This window comes from Rhinolophus hipposideros (genome assembly GCF_964194185.1).
Source record: "Rhinolophus hipposideros genome assembly, chromosome: 9".
Taxonomy (NCBI): Eukaryota; Metazoa; Chordata; class Mammalia; order Chiroptera; family Rhinolophidae; genus Rhinolophus; species Rhinolophus hipposideros.
Window position 1 is genome coordinate 6,785,814 of NC_138055.1, and position 19,469 is coordinate 6,805,282.

At 41.8% G+C, this 19,469-nt stretch overlaps 1 protein-coding gene across 2 annotated transcripts; it reads right to left on the reverse strand.

Moving 5' to 3' along the window:
• Nucleotides 1-1,584: 1,584 nt before the first annotated feature.
• On the reverse strand, nt 1,585-15,687 carry RBX1 (ring-box 1). 2 transcript variants are annotated; one of them, XM_081058613.1, is made up of 5 exons: nt 15,542-15,687; nt 13,559-13,637; nt 8,902-8,972; nt 5,839-5,924; nt 1,585-2,537 (listed from the first exon to the last, which is right to left on the reverse strand). In XM_081058613.1, the coding sequence occupies exons 1-5, from the start codon at nt 15,617-15,619 to the stop codon at nt 2,525-2,527; spliced, it is 327 nt and encodes a 108-aa protein (XP_080914739.1). In that variant the 5' UTR covers nt 15,620-15,687; the 3' UTR covers nt 1,585-2,524. The 2 variants fall into 2 exon arrangements, with proteins under 2 accessions (XP_080914739.1, XP_080914740.1); XM_081058614.1 differs by having other exon boundaries at nt 2,364-2,537; nt 3,210-5,924; nt 15,542-15,642.
• Between the last annotated feature and the right edge of the window lie 3,782 nt (nt 15,688-19,469).

A 19,469-nucleotide genomic window follows, 5' to 3' on the forward strand; every position in this document is an offset into this window, starting at 1 on the left:
AGGGGAATGTTTTGGGGAAATGATCATAGATCAGTCATTGTTAACATGCTGAGTTTGAAGTGTCTGACACACACCACTGGAGATAGACAACGGACACATGTGAGTGCCATTTTCCTAAAGATGGTAGCTATACAGTGACGTGCTGGTAAATGACTGACAACAGGCTCGCCGGGGAAAAGACGCTCTGATTGGGAGCGTTTCCCAATTTCTGTGGTGTGGATACAATTTCAAGCTACCAACCTGAGGTTGCTCCAAGTGGATCTGGGAAGACATAACCAGCTGTCAGGAACCCATCTGAAGGTCCAGCACACTGTTGTGACCACGGGGGAGGATGAGGTCTTCCAGAACAGAGCAGAACTGAGACCAGAACCTTCAGGGGCAGATTGAAGAGGAGCTCCTACAGGGCACAGGGGTGGTCAGAAGGAAAACCAAGAGAATGGGCTCTTCAGGATCAAGCCCGGATTTGGACCCTGTCAAGCTCTTCAGAACTAGCTTCCTACGCACTTAGGAATTTATCTATGCATTTCTCTTAGCAATCGCCTACTAGACTGTGAGTGATTTGAGGGCAGAGACTGTCAAACTCAGCGTGTCCTCTAGGTATAGCACGTAGTAGGCACTGGGCAAATAATTCCACTAATATCTCAGGGAAGATTTACGACCACCAGTTTCATGAGGCAACACAAGAATAACGACATGTTTATTACAAGGAGACATTTTGGCTTAATGTAAGAAAAATCTTCCCAGGAACTCTTTAGACATCTCATTTTGTCTGTCCCATGCCACTCCGGTTCTTCTGGGAACTGTCAACCTACATTCCAACTATGAGGTTCTCAAGGCAGCCACTCTTTTCTACAAGAATCTACCAATTGGTCATTATGGGCACTTGACCCAGTGGGGATTTTTGGAATCAGAACTTGGAGTCTCTTTTGCGTGGCAGAAGCTGTGGAAGAGATGGCAACATCCAGAGTTTGCCTCGCGTATCTGAAGTGAGCCTCTGGGAAAGAGCAGCAGTGAGAATCCCAGCAGCGATTCCCTTTTAGGTCCAGTGGTAACCCTAGCCCTTTCTTCTGTTCCATTGCATAGCTCCACATTCCTCCGCTCAAGTCCGCTTTCCCTGAGCAGAAGCTGGGTTTTTGTATTCAGCAACCAAGAGTCCTGATAATACCAAAGTAGGACTCTCCAAGTATGTAACGTCATCTGTGCGAAAAGTAACGTGGTTTTTGCTACTGAAAGGCTTCTAGTTTAAATGACCACTTGAAAAGGGTGTAAGAGAGAGGGTTTCTGCCACCTGAGGGTGGGAGCGCTCAGGAAGAGCAGCTACCTCCAGGTGAGAGCTTGCCACGGACCAGGCACCTGTGGGAAGCTAAGTGGGAGGCTGGGCTTCAGGCAGGTTCGTTAGGACTTCCACGTTCTTCATTTCTAAGGTAGAGGTTCTTGAAGTTTTTAGTCTCAGGATCCTTTTAGGATCTTACAAATCAAAAACAAAAATCAAGAGTTTTTGTGTGGGTTTTAGCTGTAGGTATTTACCATAAGGGAAATAAAAATCAAGACATATAAAAGATTTAAAAAGAACAAAACCCCATCACATGTTAACATAAATATTTTTATTAAAAGTAACTTTTTCAAAACAAAATAGATGAGTGGCACTGTTTTACATTTTTGCACATCTTTTATATCTGGCTGAATAGAAGACAAGGGGATCCTTACATCTGCTTCTTTGTTCAATACGTTGCTTTGATTGAAGTACATAAAGAAAAGCTGGCCTCATACAGACATGCAGTTGGAAAAGGAACCTCATGAAGTTCCTGAAAGGGTTTCAGGTACCCCCAGGAGCCCACAGACTGCATTCTGAGAACCACTGCAGTGAACTACAGTGCTTCTCAGTTAGAGACTCAATATTGAATTAAAACTAGAGCTGACAATTCCTTCCATGGCCAACACATTTTAAACAAATTTCAAAAGGGGGTGGTGGTGGTAAAGAAAATTTGAATTCTCTTACTAATTTGATTTTAAGTGACACCAATTGTCAACGTAAGAAGAGAAAACAACATGTCATACACAAAGTTAACATTTGTACAGTGGTTTCTCAGTTTACAAAGCCTCTTTCTGTGCCCACATGATGCCATTTAGTCCTTAGAAGCCACTTCCCAGAGGAGGAAAATTCGGTGCGGAGGTGACTTATCCAAGATTGCCATCAGTAACCTGTGGACAGGCTTCCTCGTGACCAAGCCACATGCTCACAGGACAGCTCTGGCCAGGCTCTAATGCATACCCGTCTCACTTGTACAAGCAGGCTTTCTAACCTAAGAAGAGGGGACCCTTTATTTGCATTCACTTTTTTCACATACACGAGAGACAGCATCTGTTCTAGAATCCAACTAGGTTTTATTTGACAAAGAATACAATATAACTGCAGGAAGAGCAAACTGAAAAGACAAAGCAGAAAGGACACGGTTCTATCTCATTTATAATTAAGTAACTAAGTGAAAAACAAACAGTTGAGCTTGATGGAAGAATTCTTTTTCTAGTGCCCATACCTGAAAGACAAAGTCAATTATTTTATAAATTTCTTGATAATTGCCTGTTTTGAGACTATAAAACCTTTTGAAAACATATGAGCAAATCTGATGAAAACTTTGAAGAGATGTAAATGGCCACGAGTGTGCTCTAAGACTGGGTTATGACACTAGTCTCTGCCCTTCCATCTTGTCACCCTCCGTACCAGCTGACCCATGGCCCGCTTCTTAGTGACCGTCGCTTCCTGGGGCTCAACTGTACCCACCTCCATTTAGGAGACAGATCTCAGGCAGTATCAGGGAGGTGACAGGGGAAAGTCAGAGCTGCTGCTTTGTGGAAGGGAACTCCACCTGCTGGCTCCAGCCAGCGTCTCAGTTTGAGCTCTGGGCCTCCCTACCTATGGCAGCCTTTTTCACCTCAACTCAGGCAAGTTTGTGGGCAAATACAGAGAATAGTAATCAAACAGGCTTCAATTTCAAAAATCTATCACCAGCTCCAATGACAGCCCTGATTACACATAGCACTAGAGAAAGAGAACTATGGAAAAACTAGGTATGGATTTCAAGTGGTTTCTGATTTCCCCAGAAGCCAAAATATGGCTATAACAAGATTATAAAAATAAACAAGGTCAGGAAATTTCTTCCACATATAAACCGATTTCTTGAACACAAAATACTTCATTATTTTCTTACTTATATTTTGTCCTGGTTCTTTTTTGGGCAGTTAGCCTCTGATGAAAACACTCTGTTGTATGGATGAAAACCGGGGTTCTAGAACTCCACATCACTGTTTCGGTCATCCTGAAGGACTAGCAGATCCTTGGAGCACTTTTTGTAAGAAATCCACTTGAATATTGTCAAAAAAAGTTGTGCCAAATTCCACACAGGGTGGAAGTTTAGTCTTTGTTAGTGGGCTAGACAGCAACCCAGAAGTTGTCTATCAGATTATAGAACACCATAATTTGCTCCTTCTGAATTTGTTTTCTTGGTGCACTGAAAACCACTGCCTGGCAAAGTCACTGACTGGATAAAGGGGCAGTGTCATAGCCCAACATGAGGAATTCTTCACACCTCCACTTCTTAGGCTCAGCCCTGGGCACATGGAATGGGCGACACAGGACAATTTGGTCTAAAACAGAATCCTGAGCCTGCTCAGAAGAAATCATACAGGCCTGTTGAAAACTCAGAAAAGTGCTTCTGCCTTGACATGTTTTACTGTCATGGTTCCAGGCAGAATGCAAGCTTCCCAAGGCCAGGGAAGGACTGTCTCATACATTTTTATGTCTTACACATTACTAAGCATACACTTTGCTGAATGGAGCGCAATGGTATGAGTTAGATACTGAGTATTTGGCAGGTTTCCTAAAAATGAACTTGCATTTGATATGATTTCCAAAACGCTTTACCTAAGTAAATCATCAACTCTAAAAGCAAAATAACTATATCAATAAGGGATTTCTGAACCCTTAACAAACTAAAGAACCCTAGTTTCTGTTTTTATAACTATCACCTATTAATTAAAACTCGTATTTTAAAATCCTCTCCCCATATAAAATTTGATAAAGTAAATGACCAATAATTCAACAGAAAAAAGGCATTTCAGAGAAAAATATGAGGCATAAAAACATGAAAAGTAACCCAATCTCACTCAAAATTCAAAAAACGTCACTAAGTACTAATTTTCAACTATCAGAATAGCTAAGATAGACAAGCTTGACTATAGAGCATTGGCAGGAAATGGAGAAAGGGGCTTTCTGTTGCACTGTTCAGAGAGAGTATAAATTAGTACATATTCTTGGGAAAGGAAACTGACACCATTAAAAATAAAAACATACATACTCCTTACTCAGAAATTCCTCTTTTAAGAATTACTGCCTCAGATATACACTACTCGGACATATACACAAAGAGTCATGAATAAGGATGTTCATCCCCACACATTTTTTAAAAATAAGGGTTTTAATTAGAATAAAATGAAACAATTCTGTAAATGAAAAGGTGATTCAAATTAATTGGCAGCGCTGAGCCAGTTTTTATGCTAGAAAACTGGTTTATATTATGATGGCAATTTTAGTATAGAGGCTGGGTGAATTTTAAACCTGCTTCTAATCTATTTGTAATATTAACTTATCTTTGAGACATTATTTATGTTTAAAAAAATTTCAGCTACTTCAGTTGCAGTTATTCTGAACGATATACTAATTTAGCTAACTAATGCTATTCTGAACTAATGCTCACATAAATTAATTACAACTATATTTCATTCTGCAATTAATACTTTGCGAATACATATGCCGTATTTCCCCGAAAATAAAACCTAGCCGGACCATCAGCGCTAATGCGTCTTTTGGAGCAAAAATCAATGTAAGACCCGGTCTGATGTTATATAAGATCTGGTCTTATATTATAGTCAAATAAGACCGGGTCTTACATTAATTTTTGCTCCAAAAGACGCATTAGCGCTGATAGTCCGGCTAGGTCTTACTTTCGGGGAAACACGGTAATTTTTTTTATGGCTGGCATTACTCTGCCTCAACTTTTCTATGAGTAGATAGATTTGTTTATTAAAAGTATCTTCCTACACATTGTTTTTAACAGTGAAAAACAGGAAACTGACATATCAATCCACAGGGGCTGATTAAATTATGGTGCATCTACATGAAAACATACTCCGCAACTACTAGAAGTGAGGTAGCTTATTGTGTGTGGATATGGAAAATCTCCAAAGTGTATGAAATGAAAAAGCAAGGTAAAAAAAAAAAAATTAAAAAAAAAAGAAGAAAAAATAAAAAGCAAGGTAAGTTACTATGTGCTATATTTTTGTTAAGACAAAAATTCTATACGGATACCCACCCACAGACATACAAGTATACATATGGAGATAGCTGGGAAAGCTAAGAAGCTCTTGCTGATTGATGGTTATTACCTCCAGGAGTGAGATCAGACGAATAAGGTACGGGACTCATTTTTGTGGTATACCCTTCTGACGACCTAAATTTAAAAGTTTTTTACCATGTCATGTTTTATTGACATAATAACAGTAACTTAGTTGAGATAGCCATAAATGCTGTATCAATCAGCATGAGATCAACCAAAGAAACAAGTTGATATGATTCTGCCCAAAGCAAAGTTACCTGACATTACTTACCTCTTGGAGCCTTATTATGGATGTGATTTTGGAAATATTTAATAGTTACCAAAAACTAGGCATGTCTTACGGCTCCACCTTGTAAGACTATGCACCCTCCAGCCTGAGGTGGGTCAAAGAATCACGCTGACCACAAAGCCCAGTCTTATAACATCAAAACAGCCAGACACCTACTTTTGGAATTCCCACTCTCTGTTGTCCAGTGGACACACCTGCCGTGTTTTGAGCCAGCGAGAGATGCAGTGGAAGTGAAAAGCATGCTGGAAGAAAAGATACACGTTATTAAAACTAACTCTGTGTAGGCTCTGTGCCTACTGACACTATATCTCCAATGCAGTGGAGTGGTTACACACAGCGGGCTGAAGAACAATGGCGGCCTACAGACAACGAGAGGCAAAAGGTCACAACCCATACATCCTGGCTGGGCAAGGATACTGTCAATGAAACATTTACTAGAAATGTCATTACAGCTAAAGGAGGAAATTAGGAAGAACGGTGTATGTTCTAACAGTGAGCTCTCTCCCTTTCTCTTAACGGAAGATGGAATATGGCCCCCTGGTCCTATTTGGCCTGCAACTGGATTCTTCTACATTCCTTGGACAGACGGAAGGAGGCCCTTGATCACACAGGTTTCAAATTTCCCCATTCTTGGTCTCCAAATGCACCCCTTTTGGAGAACGGGAACCCCAGGAGAAGAGCCTTCTCAGTCCTTAGGATAGCATTGCCACTGCCACCCACCCAGAGCTGAGATGGGCACTTCCCCAACCTTGCCACACCCAGTTCAACTCTGTTCAAAGGACTTTATTTCCAGATTTGTTCACTGATGCTCAGTACTCAATAAGCCTTTAATGGGTGAGGGAATTTGTCTTAAAAAGGAATGAGATAAAAAAATAGGGTAAAAGTATTATGATGAGCAAACTGCACACAAGCAGCTGCATGAGCATCAAAGGGCTTATTTCATGATCAAAACAGGAAGTAAAAAGGCAAGAGTAGCAGGAATACTGGTAACTGACAGGGAGCTACGAGTTGGCTTCCGATCTGGGGAAAAGGAATACCTGTGTGTCGTTTTTCAGGCACGTGTTAATAACACGCAGATGCTAGTGACAGCACCTCTGCAACGGACATTTATTGTCCTCTCCCTGCTCATGTGGGCACAGTACTAAGACAGAAGTGACAAGTGTTCCTCCTTATCTAATCTGTAATGGGTCAGCTGAGGTGGGGACAGACGGGAAATGCTGACACCCCAACAAAAACAATGAAAGCTTTTGCAGGCTTGGTTTAATAACAGCCTTGAAATCTGGTCAGTTATGTCTCTCCAAACATGCATGGAACGTAAAGAAGAATCACAGCGTGGATGACTATCTTGTGAACGATCTTTTGACAAAGAGAAAAATAGAATTCAGTAATTAAGAGTGGAATCCACAGCTAGAACACTACGAATACTCGACAGGAGTGAAAATTCTCCCGGAATGACAGCTTTTGGAAGATGCCTTTCCTGTTGACTCTCACACAACCTGTTATGAAAAAGAAAAAAACCCACGAAATTTCTAAAAGGCAGGAAGTGGTGGCATTTTTCTCAATCATGGGGACAGGCTCACCTAAGTGTATCCGACACACCTTTCTCCACCTCCCACTTCCCCCATTAGGCACTTTGCAGAAGTACAGGGTCCTTGTACATCCCAACTGCCTGAGAAGATGAGAGAGAGGGGCTGCAGGGCAGGTGACAGCATTCCTGAACATTCCCGACCCCAACTTTCTTCCTGTTAATAATCTAAGATACATTATGGGTATGTTTAGCAGTCTCCAAGTACCCTGGCCAGTGCTTTCCTGTTTACAGATGATGTTAACATGCATTCCGTCATTTGAGCATTACAGCAACCCTGGTAAGCAAGCAAGCATGACAGGTTTTATCATCTTCAGTTTATAGACAGGAAACTGAAACCCAGACAAGGTTAAGTGACCTGTCTAATTCACAGAGCTGGTTAGTAGACCCACTAGAACCCAGGACTAGTGCAAAGGCTCTGCCACACCATGCCTGCTCCTCCTTATGCCAGGCTCTCTGAGGAAGTCTCTCCGTAGCCCAAATTAGGGGAAGCTCACCCCCTTTCCTTCCACCAGAGAAACATGGTTCTTAGAACATGCCTGAATGCCAGGGAGAGCAAAGAGCCTGATACTTTTTATTTCTTTACCCCCAAGAACAACAAAGGCTGTCCCTGAGCTAACACAGGCTTCTGTGAAACTGCCCACACGGCCGACAGAATTAAGAAGGTCACCACAGATGTGGGTGAGCCTCAAGTACTGACAGTCCTATCTCTTCAGTAACCAGCAGCCCCTAAATTTGTATTTCTATTTATTCAGCAAACACTTACGCTTACTATGTGCCAAGAAGTGTTGCAAGCACTTTCAGCATAAAATCATTTCAGTCTGATTAAACTCTATGCAGTCTACTGTTAGCTCTACTTTACATGAGGGAACCCGGGCTGAGAGGTGTCAAATACCTGTCCAAAGTCACTCAGTAAGTCGCACAGACAGGGAATGGTGGTCTGACTTGGAGTCTCTTAGGCCTGTGCCATGTGGGGGCTGTGGGTCCTCTGTGTCCTTGGCACAGGAGACCCAGACAGGACAATTTTAGCTCATTTGACTGGGACTATATGGCTATAAGGATGAAGTTTTAACACAGGCTAGAAATAACATATTTGATGTTTGTTATCCTTCACAGCTGTCACACCCTGGAAGGCCGTACATTCAGTCCAACGATGCTGCCCCAAACATTTCTGGCATGACCCATGTTAAAATAAAATCCTTAGTACATTTGCCACATTTAAAATGCGCATGCACACACACGCGCGCACTTGAACACTCAATTTATCAACAAACTTAGTTCCGTAAGACAGCCTTAAACATCTGTTAAGAAGATAAAGATTTCCACCAACAGGCGAATATGCCCCAAACTGTGCCATATGCTCTGAAAGCAATTCCCAGAGATGAATCCCCAAAACATTGCTAACAAAAGTAGACCGACTCTGTAATGAAGACAAACTACTGCCTCTGCAATAATAAGTTTTACCCTGTAACAGGTGAATGGTACAAAGACTGAAAATCTTTTTTACTATTTGTATACCTTTAGGGAGAAAGGTGGGCTAGTCATTTTTTTTTCCTAGTTATTTTCAAGACTGGCAAAGCAGGAAAAGCAGCAATGTTTACAAGCCATGCTGATAGAGAAAGATGTTTCCTTACGTTGCAGACTCCCCACGCCACGGTGCACTCTTCAGAAGTAGCAGACGCCTGGTTAGCTTGACATTCTATGCCTGTGGGGACAAGCACAAGGTCAGTGACGCTCCGGAGCACGACCCGTCAATGTCTAGCAGTCCGACCTGCTGGCGGGCGGGGCGGGGGGGTTGTAAACCTGAACATTGTCTCCAGGGGTTACTTAGTTGTAATTGATGTTTGGATTTTTTTTTTTTACCTGTCTATGCGTATTTCTAAATTTTATTTTATTTTATTTTTTTTAATTTAAAGTTTTTGTAATTGTTTTTTACTGAATGTGAAAAAGGGTGAAGAATAGAGAAGGCAGAGATGTGACTTGACAGTGTGCTGTGCGATGATTTCCTAGCCTTGCTCAAAAACAGTAACGAAGGAAAAGGCACTTTTAAATTCTGCACATAACCTGAATTGTCCAAATGCAAGTGATTCCTCCTAATTTGGTGAATTTCCAAGTTCTTTGGGCCACCTCCTAACTCTTGCTGTTCTGAGAAGTGGCACCTTTCCCCTATTCTGGCTGAATGCTTCCTCATAGGCCCTCAGAACCCCCAGGCTGCCCACGTGAAGCTCCAAAGCCTAACGGGGTCAGGCAGACACATGTGAACTGGGACAGAAACAAGATCAATCGGGTGAAGAGGCCTGTGGCAAACTGTACAGTATGTTCTGCACAAAGACATCACAACTCAAGTCTTTAAAACACTGTCAATAAAGCAAATGTTAGGCCAGTGGGTTAGAGATTTGGGGCCCACCGCTTAGCAACGCTTATGGCCCCTGAAAAGATTGTGCCGGACCAACAGAGCAAATTATTGAAAAATGTACGCAATATCAATTTCATAGAGGGGGGAAAGGAGGGGGAACTTCAATAGAATGAAAATCTGACTAATGCTTGTTCCTTGAATACTTATCCGCAGTAGAGCTTTACTAACAAGCATTACTAATGTATAATTTGCTTTCTCTGAAGGTGGTAACTCAATGGAGTCTCCCTTATGAAGAAGAAAAAGCTTCGGGAAAGACTATTTAACAGGAGACAATTACTTCAAATTTCCATAGGTGGAAAATAGTAAAACTGTAAGAAAATGATACTGAGATGTTAATGGGTATGTCTGGTTTTAGGGGAAGAAGTGTATCACAATAAGGGTTTTTATCCCCACCCTTTAAAAATATGAAAGGCAAAGGATCTGAAATCCCAGAACTTGCTTTTGCTACCCACATTCATGCTATGAAGAGAATAAGTGGGTTTCCTTTGCTAAGAGTGGAGAATCTAGGGTCTATGCAATATATTCAAGAATTTATTGGGGCTGTGAATACACTACTATATTTAAAGGGATGGCAGAGAAAATAAAATTTCAAGTTGGATCCTCTCACTTAGATGAGGACTATGTATTATGAAATTAGCTAAATAAGAGGCATAATTATTATTTAATAATAACCAAAAAAACCACTTCTACAAACACAGAAAATGGGGGCCAAACACGTATTTATTCCTTACCAGAAAATCCCTAACAAAGAACAAAGAACATAGGAGGGACAAGATTGCAAGCTAGAATGCCAGGTAAAAATGGCATGAAAACTTACTATATACGAGTGTTCAATGGTCTCAAAAACATGTTTTCAAACTTTTGGTGCAGTTAGTCATTAGTTTAAACAGGAGAAGGAACAGGGGAACATTGTCAACCTAGGGCAGACAGGCAGCAGCACTAACAGGTTCCTGCCAGACCCCTGCAAAGGCAGGAACTTATTTCATGTGATACATAAAGCTTCGGGACTTTTCAATTTCAATACAAGAGCATTACCACCAAAGGACTGCCATGGAAGCAATGGCTTCATCTCAGAAGCAGACATTTCACACTTTCAAAACATTGGTGGACCTGTGACTTTAGGAAGAAACTTCTTATGGGCAAAGGCTGGGTCTAAACCCTTCTGGATGACCTCTTCCTCTGGAACAAGATTACCTGAGGTCACGGAAAAAAGAACACCTAGCAGAGTGTATATCTCTGTAAAACACCAAAAATAGGACAATATAAAATAAATATGAAGCTGTTATAGAGTATGTAGTATGAATTAGGACTCAAAAAAGGAAAACGAAGAATGCTTTGTAGGAGAATCCAACTGGGGCACAGCCATAATCACTCTTATTTATCTACAGCTATGTATATAATTATTCATTTAATGCCAGACCAGAATCTGTTAGAAAAGGACCATTGCAAAACCAAGATTCCTATTTTCATCTTTAACAAAGTCTTTTTACAAGAATCATAATCCTTTTTTGAAAGGAAGACAAGCCCAGTTGTGGCAACCAGACTTTTCCTGAGTGCCTGCATTAAACAAAAGGGTATGTTTCTTAAGGGTCAAGACTTGATCTCAGTTGTTTTATCTTGGTGCCTAGCAAATGGCCCAGAATGTAAATATTCATTGGACAAAAGACATGACTTGAAAATACTTTAATTTTTTGTTGTAGCAGTTCAATGTTCTACTTCTGCATCTGACATTTAAAATATATAAGGCAGGTGTCTAACTGAAAGCCTACAGTGATCCCTCAAGTGTTCAACTCTCTCTAAGAGAAGACAGAATACCAGTGGCTTTTGTCTGTCATGGTCTTTCTAAGAAGTGCGTTCTCTTCCATCCAGAGACACACACAACTTAAATATAGAGGTTAAAAAAAAAAAATCAGCGTTACATAAAATCATGAAATATTTCCAGAAGAGAGCACCAAAAAAGTAAAATTTTCTCTGGGCGCAACTCCTTGTGAAAATATAAGGCAAAGTAATTGGCAAGCATGTAATCAAATACCCCACCCAAACACATTTAAAACTGTGCGTGTGTTTTTCTGTGATGGGTTCCTTCTATCTGTGTTAAACACCACGGTAGCTGCTGATCTGCTTTGACTGTTGTGGGAAAAGGTAAACATGGTCAAAACTCAAAAGAAGCCAAGGGCAATAAGCTACCAACACCTGCCATGATTGCTTTCCGACATAAAGCATTTGATTTGTGCTTTCAAAAGTGCAATGATCTCAAATATATAGTGATGGAAGGAGAACTGACTCTGGGTGGTGAACACACAATGGGATTTATAGATGATGTAATACAGAATGGTACACCTAAAATCTATATAATTTTACTAACAATCACCCCAATAAATTTTAAAAAACTAAAAATAAAAATAAATAAAATAAGTGCAACGATCACAGATTATTCCCTACTTTCTGTTTTTATTACTCACTGAGCAAATATTTAGTGAGAACCTATAATGTACTGGACACTATGCTAGATGCTGGGAATAGAGCAGTAAATAATATGGACATGATTGAGAACCAATGAAATTAAATGGTCGTTACAAAGGAAACTACAGGATGTCTTAGGAATATTTAACAGAACTGTCATAGCCTGTGTTTGTATGTTAAATATGGTGAGGGAAAACATCTTTGAGCAAAGTGAGATCTGAAGACCAATTATAGGTTAGTTCTGCACTGCCCAATAAAGTAGCCACTGGCCATGTGGTTACTGAGCACTGCGTATGTGGCTAGTCTGAACTGAGATGTGCTGTAACTTAAAATAAACTGCAAAGCCATAGTACAAAAAAATGTAAAATATTTCACTTTAAAATATTGATTGCAGTTGAAATTAAAATATTTTGGATATAGGACAAATAAAATACAAATCATCTGTTTCTTTTTATTTTATTCATGTAGGTAGTAGTAAATTTTAAATTACGTATGTTTGCATTTAGATTAGACGGTGCTGGGTTAGACCAAGGTAGGGGGACAAGAGATGGAGAATATTCCAGGCAGAAGGAACAGAATATGTGAGGGCTCTAAAAAAGAGTATGGACACTTCAAGAATGGAAAGCCAGGGAAACTAACTACTAGAGTGAGCAGGAGAGTGACTCACGATGACGCTAGAGAGGTAGATGAGTGATTTAAAACTAAGTGCCTACAATTTCAATTCTAGAAAGTTAACACTTCTTTGTCCCACTTCTGATCTCAATAGAAAACCATTTTAATACCTGGATGAAAAAGTAATCTCAACTTTTTCTAATGTGGTCTACCTTCTTGCCCCTATTGCTATGTAGATACAAAGTCTGTCAATAGCTATCAAGTTCACCATGTGTTGACCACCATGTGTGATGGAGTATGTGGAGATTTAAATGAAATTTCTTTAGTGCAATTAATTGCCTATTTAGATGTTGGCAGTGATGTCCTCTTACGCATCGGGCTAACATTCAAAATCCTTACTTCTTAGGCTTTTCTTTATAAATCTTGTCGAGCACAAACTAACTCGGATAGAATATTTTAGCTCAAAGTTTACTTTCTTCCTTTTACCATTTTTGCCTTTGAGTCTGGGTCCGAGATGGGAAATACAGAGGAATGATCAACAATGCCTCTGGGTCCACAATTCACTGTAAATGTGACTATGCCATCTTTAGATTGAGTAGATATATTCTGAGAGATGGATATGCCTCCAGAACATCATAAAAAACTAATCTGTTTCAAACATACCAATGGACTAGATGCAGAAGACCCCAAGTGCTCTGACTGTGCTTTGTATTTCATTGTGAAGAATAAATAACATTGGTGACATCAGAAAAACCACAATCTCTGTAACCTTCTCAATTACCCTCCCCCCATTTACTTACAAAGATCCATAATGTGGTTCCTGCAGATGGCACAGTTATCAACCACAATGTCCCAGGCCCACAGGGCTACTGCATTCCACTGCAAAAAGAAAAAGGGGCACAACGCAGTCATACACATATGCATAAACACACTCTAGGATTTCATGCTGCAGTGGCAGTTATCACCTCTTTGGCCATCAAACAAGAGTCTTTGGATATTACTTTCTTCTTATTTATTGTATCAGATGGCAATAGTAAGCTACACATATGCTCACCCATTTCCCAAACAGCTGAGTACATGAACACAGAAATTAATGTGTCATCTTTTTACTTTTTCATGCAGCTTAAAATGATCTGGTCAGCGATATTACTGTAAGCAAATCAGGAATAATTTGTAAGAGCTCGTTTCAGGTTTAATGAGTAGAGTCAAATCATTGTGCAGGTTCCCCTGGCAGTTGCAGAAGAGCTCAATTTCTGCATAAAAAAATATCTGCTCTTCAACGCAAGCATGAGTGGGGAGGTGAACCCTAGGAAGAGAATGAACTAAGATGATGATTGGATCATAACATGGGTAATCGTGGGATAAGCTGGATAAAATAATTACCCAGTGTCAGTACACAGAACAAGGTCATCACTTAAGTCTTACAAGATTACTTCCTAACAAATTCTAGAATTCACTAGAATTTTGTTTGGCTCCTACCATCAAATAAACTGATGTGCTCAACTTTTCATGTGAAGACTCTTATATATAGTTAATTCCAGGAAGAGTTAATCTAAAAGTGGCATTTAAGTAATTCAACCTTCTGGCTTCTGCAATTACAAATATTCCCAAACTCCCTTTTCATCCACTAATTTGGTGCCACGTCCCAAACTGTCATCTCTTTCCATCCAATTCTCAGTGTCTTAGTAACTTCTTCAGCACTTTTTGCCAGACAGCTTCAACTTGGAGGAAAAGAATCCTACTTCTATTACTATTCAATATGGCTGCTGACTGTAACCGAACACGCAGTGCCCACAATGAAACACCAAAAATCAACTAGGAGGGGGAATATTGCCAGTGTGTAGCCAGACGTTCTAGGAATAACATCGTCCCTATTTCAGAATCTTCATTTTGAACAGATTTATTTTATCTTAGGTGGAAATCGACACCTTTCCTCCTGTGAGGAAACCACGATAAGGCATTTCATGCAAAAAGACACGTTCCACATTTTTCGCTTTCCCACTTTTAGCAGGTCGTTCGCAACTAGTATTTAACCCTCACTAAATGAAACAAGATTTGGGCTCGCATTTTCTTTATAACAAATTCCAACATGGGTGTTTTTTTTTTTTTTTTTTTTGGAGGGGGATTCTGGATATGACCACATGACTGAGGCGGCTTGTGTGACAAATCAACAGATCTCTCAAAAGAGCCAAGAGTTACACTCAAGACAAGACACTAACTCGGCGGGGCTCGGGACACAGAGGGGTTAATGATAATGGACACCTCGATTAGGCGAGGACCGGGTCTGGGTCCCTCACTGAGAGGGACCCCGAGGTTCGTAGAGGGGCGGGGCAGGGAGATCACCAGCCTATCTCCTCAGAGGCCTCCAATGCGGTAGGACCTCAGGTTCCCGGCTTTCGCCGCACTGCCCCATCCTCCACCCACCGCATCGCTCCAACGCCCCGCCTTCTACCCACCCCACCCTCTCCTTCCCCACCCCTCCACCACTCCAGTGACAGCTCAGGCGCTTGGCTCCCGCAGCCAAGTCGCAACCCCGCGTATCTCAATAAGCACATCCGTGATTGGCCCTTCAGCCTCTTAGCGAAACCAATAGCTCCATTGTCAGTGGACCGCAGGCATGCCGATCAACCCTAAGACCCGCCCTCCGGCTTCCTTTCGTGGTACCCGGTCCCAGGAACGCCCTGAAATGAAGCCCTTTCCTCCGCGTCTCGGTTATCCACGGGCCTGCCAGCCAGATCCGCGCCTCTCTAGCTTCCCTGAGGAAGGCGCTGGCGAGACCCAACCTTTTTCACTTCAAAGCGCTTCTTGCCCGCGCCGCTGTTGGTGCCGGTCGGGGTATCCACATCCATCGCTGCCGCCATTTTGGAAACACACGGTCCGTCGTCCGGCCACTGCGCCTGCGCACCAGCGCACGCCTCGCTCCCCCTCCCGCCCCGGCACCTCCTCCCGCACCTCCTCCCGCCCCCCATCCCTTACTGGCGCGCGAGGAGCAGGTGGGGGCGGAGCATGAGACCACGCCTCTTAAAGGCGCTGGCGCAGGTCACCCTCCCTCTTGCGTCGGCGGGGGAGGAGGCGGCGGTCGGAGCAGCTGGGGCGGGGCCGGGCGGGGCAGGGCAGACGTGAGCGAGCCGGGTGGAAACGTTCGGAAGGACTCGCTCTCGTCGCCCTCCCCTGGGAAGCCCCCGGCCACACTCAGCTTGGGCGGCGGCTGCTTCCTCCGCCGCGCTGCGACCTGCCGCCCCGGCCCCGCCCCGCCTCTCCGGCCGCCGCGCTGCTGGCATGCCGGCGGCTTTTCCACTGCGTTCAGTCTGGGAAGAGGCAAGGGTGGACGCCCCCCTTCCTGCTGCGGAAACCCGAGTCCGCACCCTGACCGTTCGCAAATCCTCACCCGCTAACGATACAGGCTCGAGATACAGCTTCCTTGGGAGGCCTGAGGCTGGGGAGACCGGGGACCCAGGGCACCGTTTGGTTTTCTGAGTCCAGTTCAGGAAATGATCAGGATTCGACCGGGAGACAGGAGCTCCCCGAATGTCCTCCCCAGGGCCAAACTGTGCAGGCATTCCCCAGCCCTGCCTTCAGCTGCCCACCTGACATAGGTGGAAGGAGGAGGCTTGGGAGCCTGGGAGATGCCATTTCCAGCCCGCCCGAAATACCAGTCCGTCCCAGAATGGCCTTTGGTTAAGGTACACGATTTCAACTTCACTCAGTTGAGCACACATTTCCCATTCCCAATTGGTCATCTAACTACAGGGTCCTTCCTCCTTAATTTTGGTCCTTTTCCCCGCTCCTTGCATTGTACTTGGATCTGTGGTCGCAGTACTTCTTGAATTTGTTGTATGAGGCATTCAGCCATTGATTCCTCCTGGTCATTCTTTCCCAGCCAAAGCACCTGTACTTTATGTTACCTTCGCATTTCTAGACCAGACATCTGATCTAGATAATCCCTTTTGGTTCTCTACTCTTGCAGAAATATAACTTAGGTCACTCTTAAATCTTACATTGGCTTACTTGAAATCTCATATTTTCTCTTAAAAAAAGATTGGAGTGCAATGGAGTGTGTTGACTCCATTGCTAAACTGGACTAATTGCGATTTGTTTCCCTGCTGTAGTCATAAACAGGAATATCAAATCCGAGAAAACGTTACAGCCTTAACCAGACTTAGAGAAAAATTGTTTGTGACCTTAAAAGCATTATAGGAACCCTACAAAGTTTTCCTTAGCTCAGGTTTGGTTAAATTAATTCCATGTTAAGATTTCTGTCACCTATTTATTGTGTCCTAAAGGCCCCTATAGGAATACTAGAAAACCATAGTAAGTTATTGACATATTTATGCTTCACTCAACAAATTCATCGAATATGTACCAGGTGCTGTTATAAACAGGAGAGATACAGTGATAAAAGAAGTCAAACTCCTACTAGGGAAATAATACACAAGTCAATGAATAAATACATCAGAAAATCTCTGGTATCGAGCTCTGTGAAGAACACAAAACAAGGTTATGAGATTGATGGGAGTTGGAAGCAACATTAAATTGGGGGGTTAGGCCTCTATGAGGAGTGACATTTAAGCTTAAGTCCTTACTATGGCTTAAAAGGCCTTGCATGATTTGCTACCCATTCATTTTACTATGCTTTTTAAAAAAAATGCTACATGACCTTCTATCATAGTTTTTTCATTTATTGGGTTTGTTTTTGTATGTCCTTACTAAGAGGGGATTTTGATTGTTTTGTTTATTGATAACAAAAACTGGAACAGTGCCTGGTACATTGTAGGTGTTCAGTATGTCTTGAATGAATAATTTCGAAGCTTTTAGAGCAAGAAGAGTGTGGTAAGAGATGTTGGACAAGCAGGCAGGGCCAGATTAGGTAGGGATTTTATTGCACATGTTATGGAAAGATATTGGAGGAGTAAATTATGGGAGGGGACTAACTGACAATCTTAAAGATTTTAAAAGTTTTAAAGCTTTGTGAAAAAGGGATTGTAAGGATACAAGAGAGGAAGCAGCAACAATTTCCAAGTTGTCTGATTTGTATATAGCTATGATGGGAAGATGTATGATCTTAGAAGTGGTTTCATTAAGCTCTGAAACCTTCATGTGCTATCTCTTTTGGAGATTTGCCTTGCTGTGGCAATTGGCATAACATTCTGTACACTACATTCTGCTGCATAAGCCTATGAAAACTTTTTGTAGGTTTCATACAGATTCTTATTCTTCATAATTTCACTCAGTTTACAATGCAATAGGTTATGATTTTACATTCCTTTCAGCCATCCATCCATTCAACAAATATTTCTAAAATATCTGCAGAATTTGCTGTGTGTCAATTACACCATGCTCGTCTAGATAAAAAGTAATCTGGTATTTTAAGTTTTTGCAAAAGGCCCCATTTCATCATTCAACTTATGGTGTGGTAGTAGAGAGGTGAGTCAATTAATGTAATTCCAGTGAGTTTTAGGAAAGGGAAGTATACGGTACTGTGAAATAGAAAGCAAGTCTAAGGGTTAGGAGGAAGTCCTCTTAGAGGAAATGGTTTGAGATTGAAGGATGAGCCAGACAAAGGGGTGGAAGCAGTGGTATGCTGGTAAATGTTTTAAAATCAGCTAAAAAAAAAAAAAAAGAAAAAAAAAAAAGTCTTGATTTGTAGCTTTAGTAGCCAGATTTCAAAATTCCTGAAAGTTTAACAATTGTTCTTGTAAGCTGATGGAAGTTGGCTCAGCACTCACACAGAGAGATGTGGGAGAACATGGCATTCCAGGTAGAGCCAACAGTAGAAGGGGCTGGAGGCTGGAGAATGTATTCGTATAGAGCACTGGTAAAGAAGCTTGGAATGGATGGAGTATAAAAAGAAACAGTGAAATGAGTCTGCAATAATATTCAAGAGTCAATTGTTAGCGTCTCTTCCATATTCAGCAACATCATGTTATAGCTTAAAATTAGCCATAATAGTAGTATTTATACCATGGAAATCAGCAAACACTACAAATCAGGATTCCTTCTACCACACAGAATTGGTTATTAAACATTTACCACTGGTAGGGGCCAGGTCATCCAAGGCTGTTCAAAGGATCCATGCAAAGAGTTTTGTTTTTAGTGATAGGAAGCCATTGAAGGGTTTTACCAAGTGAGTTGCATGGTCAGATATGCCCTTTAAAAAGTGTTAGGCCGGACTTCCACTTCTGGGAAGATGGAGTAGACATATTTTTCTCTATCTTCCCTCTAAGTACAACTGAAATCCCTGGACATATTTAAAATAAAATAAAATTTAACAATAAACAAATAAGAAGACTTTGAGATGGAGAGAAGAAGGCAGACCAGTTAGGGAGCTCAGGACTTGAGGAATGATGTGGTAGTGAGTTTCCTGGGTTTTCTTATCTCATATGTCCCACCCAGACTTGGAGATGAAGAAGCTGGAATCCTCAAAATGCTAATAAGTGCAAACAAAAAAGCCCTAACAAAAGGCTGCTTTTTCTAGCAAACAGAAAACTTTTAGACAATATCTGCTCTACGCTATCCAAACAACACAGAAAAAATGTGGCTCCACTCCCACCCATGCCAGCAGAGTTGAGTGGGGATACTAGTCTATACAGCTCACAAATCTGTAATCAGGTGCCCTAACACCTATGCCAGGGTGGTAGAAGCCAATTAGGGAGTTGGAACTTTTATCCTTTCTGGCTGATAAGCTCCCTACCCCTGTGGTAAGAGGGAACA

What these genes read in the sequence shown, in the direction of transcription:
- RBX1 (XM_081058613.1), bottom strand. Translation starts at nt 15,619, where the DNA reads ATGGCGGCAGCGATGGATGTGGATACCCCGACCGGCACCAACAGCGGC. An exon ending in AGCGCTTTGAAGTGAAAAAG is followed by an intron (nt 13,638 to 15,541) that starts GTTGGGTCTCGC and finishes TTCTTTTTGCAG; the next exon opens with TGGAATGCAGTAGCCCTGTG. An exon ending in TGGCGTGGGGAGTCTGCAAC is followed by an intron (nt 5,925 to 8,901) that starts GTAAGGAAACAT and finishes CTTTTCTTCCAG; the next exon opens with CATGCTTTTCACTTCCACTG.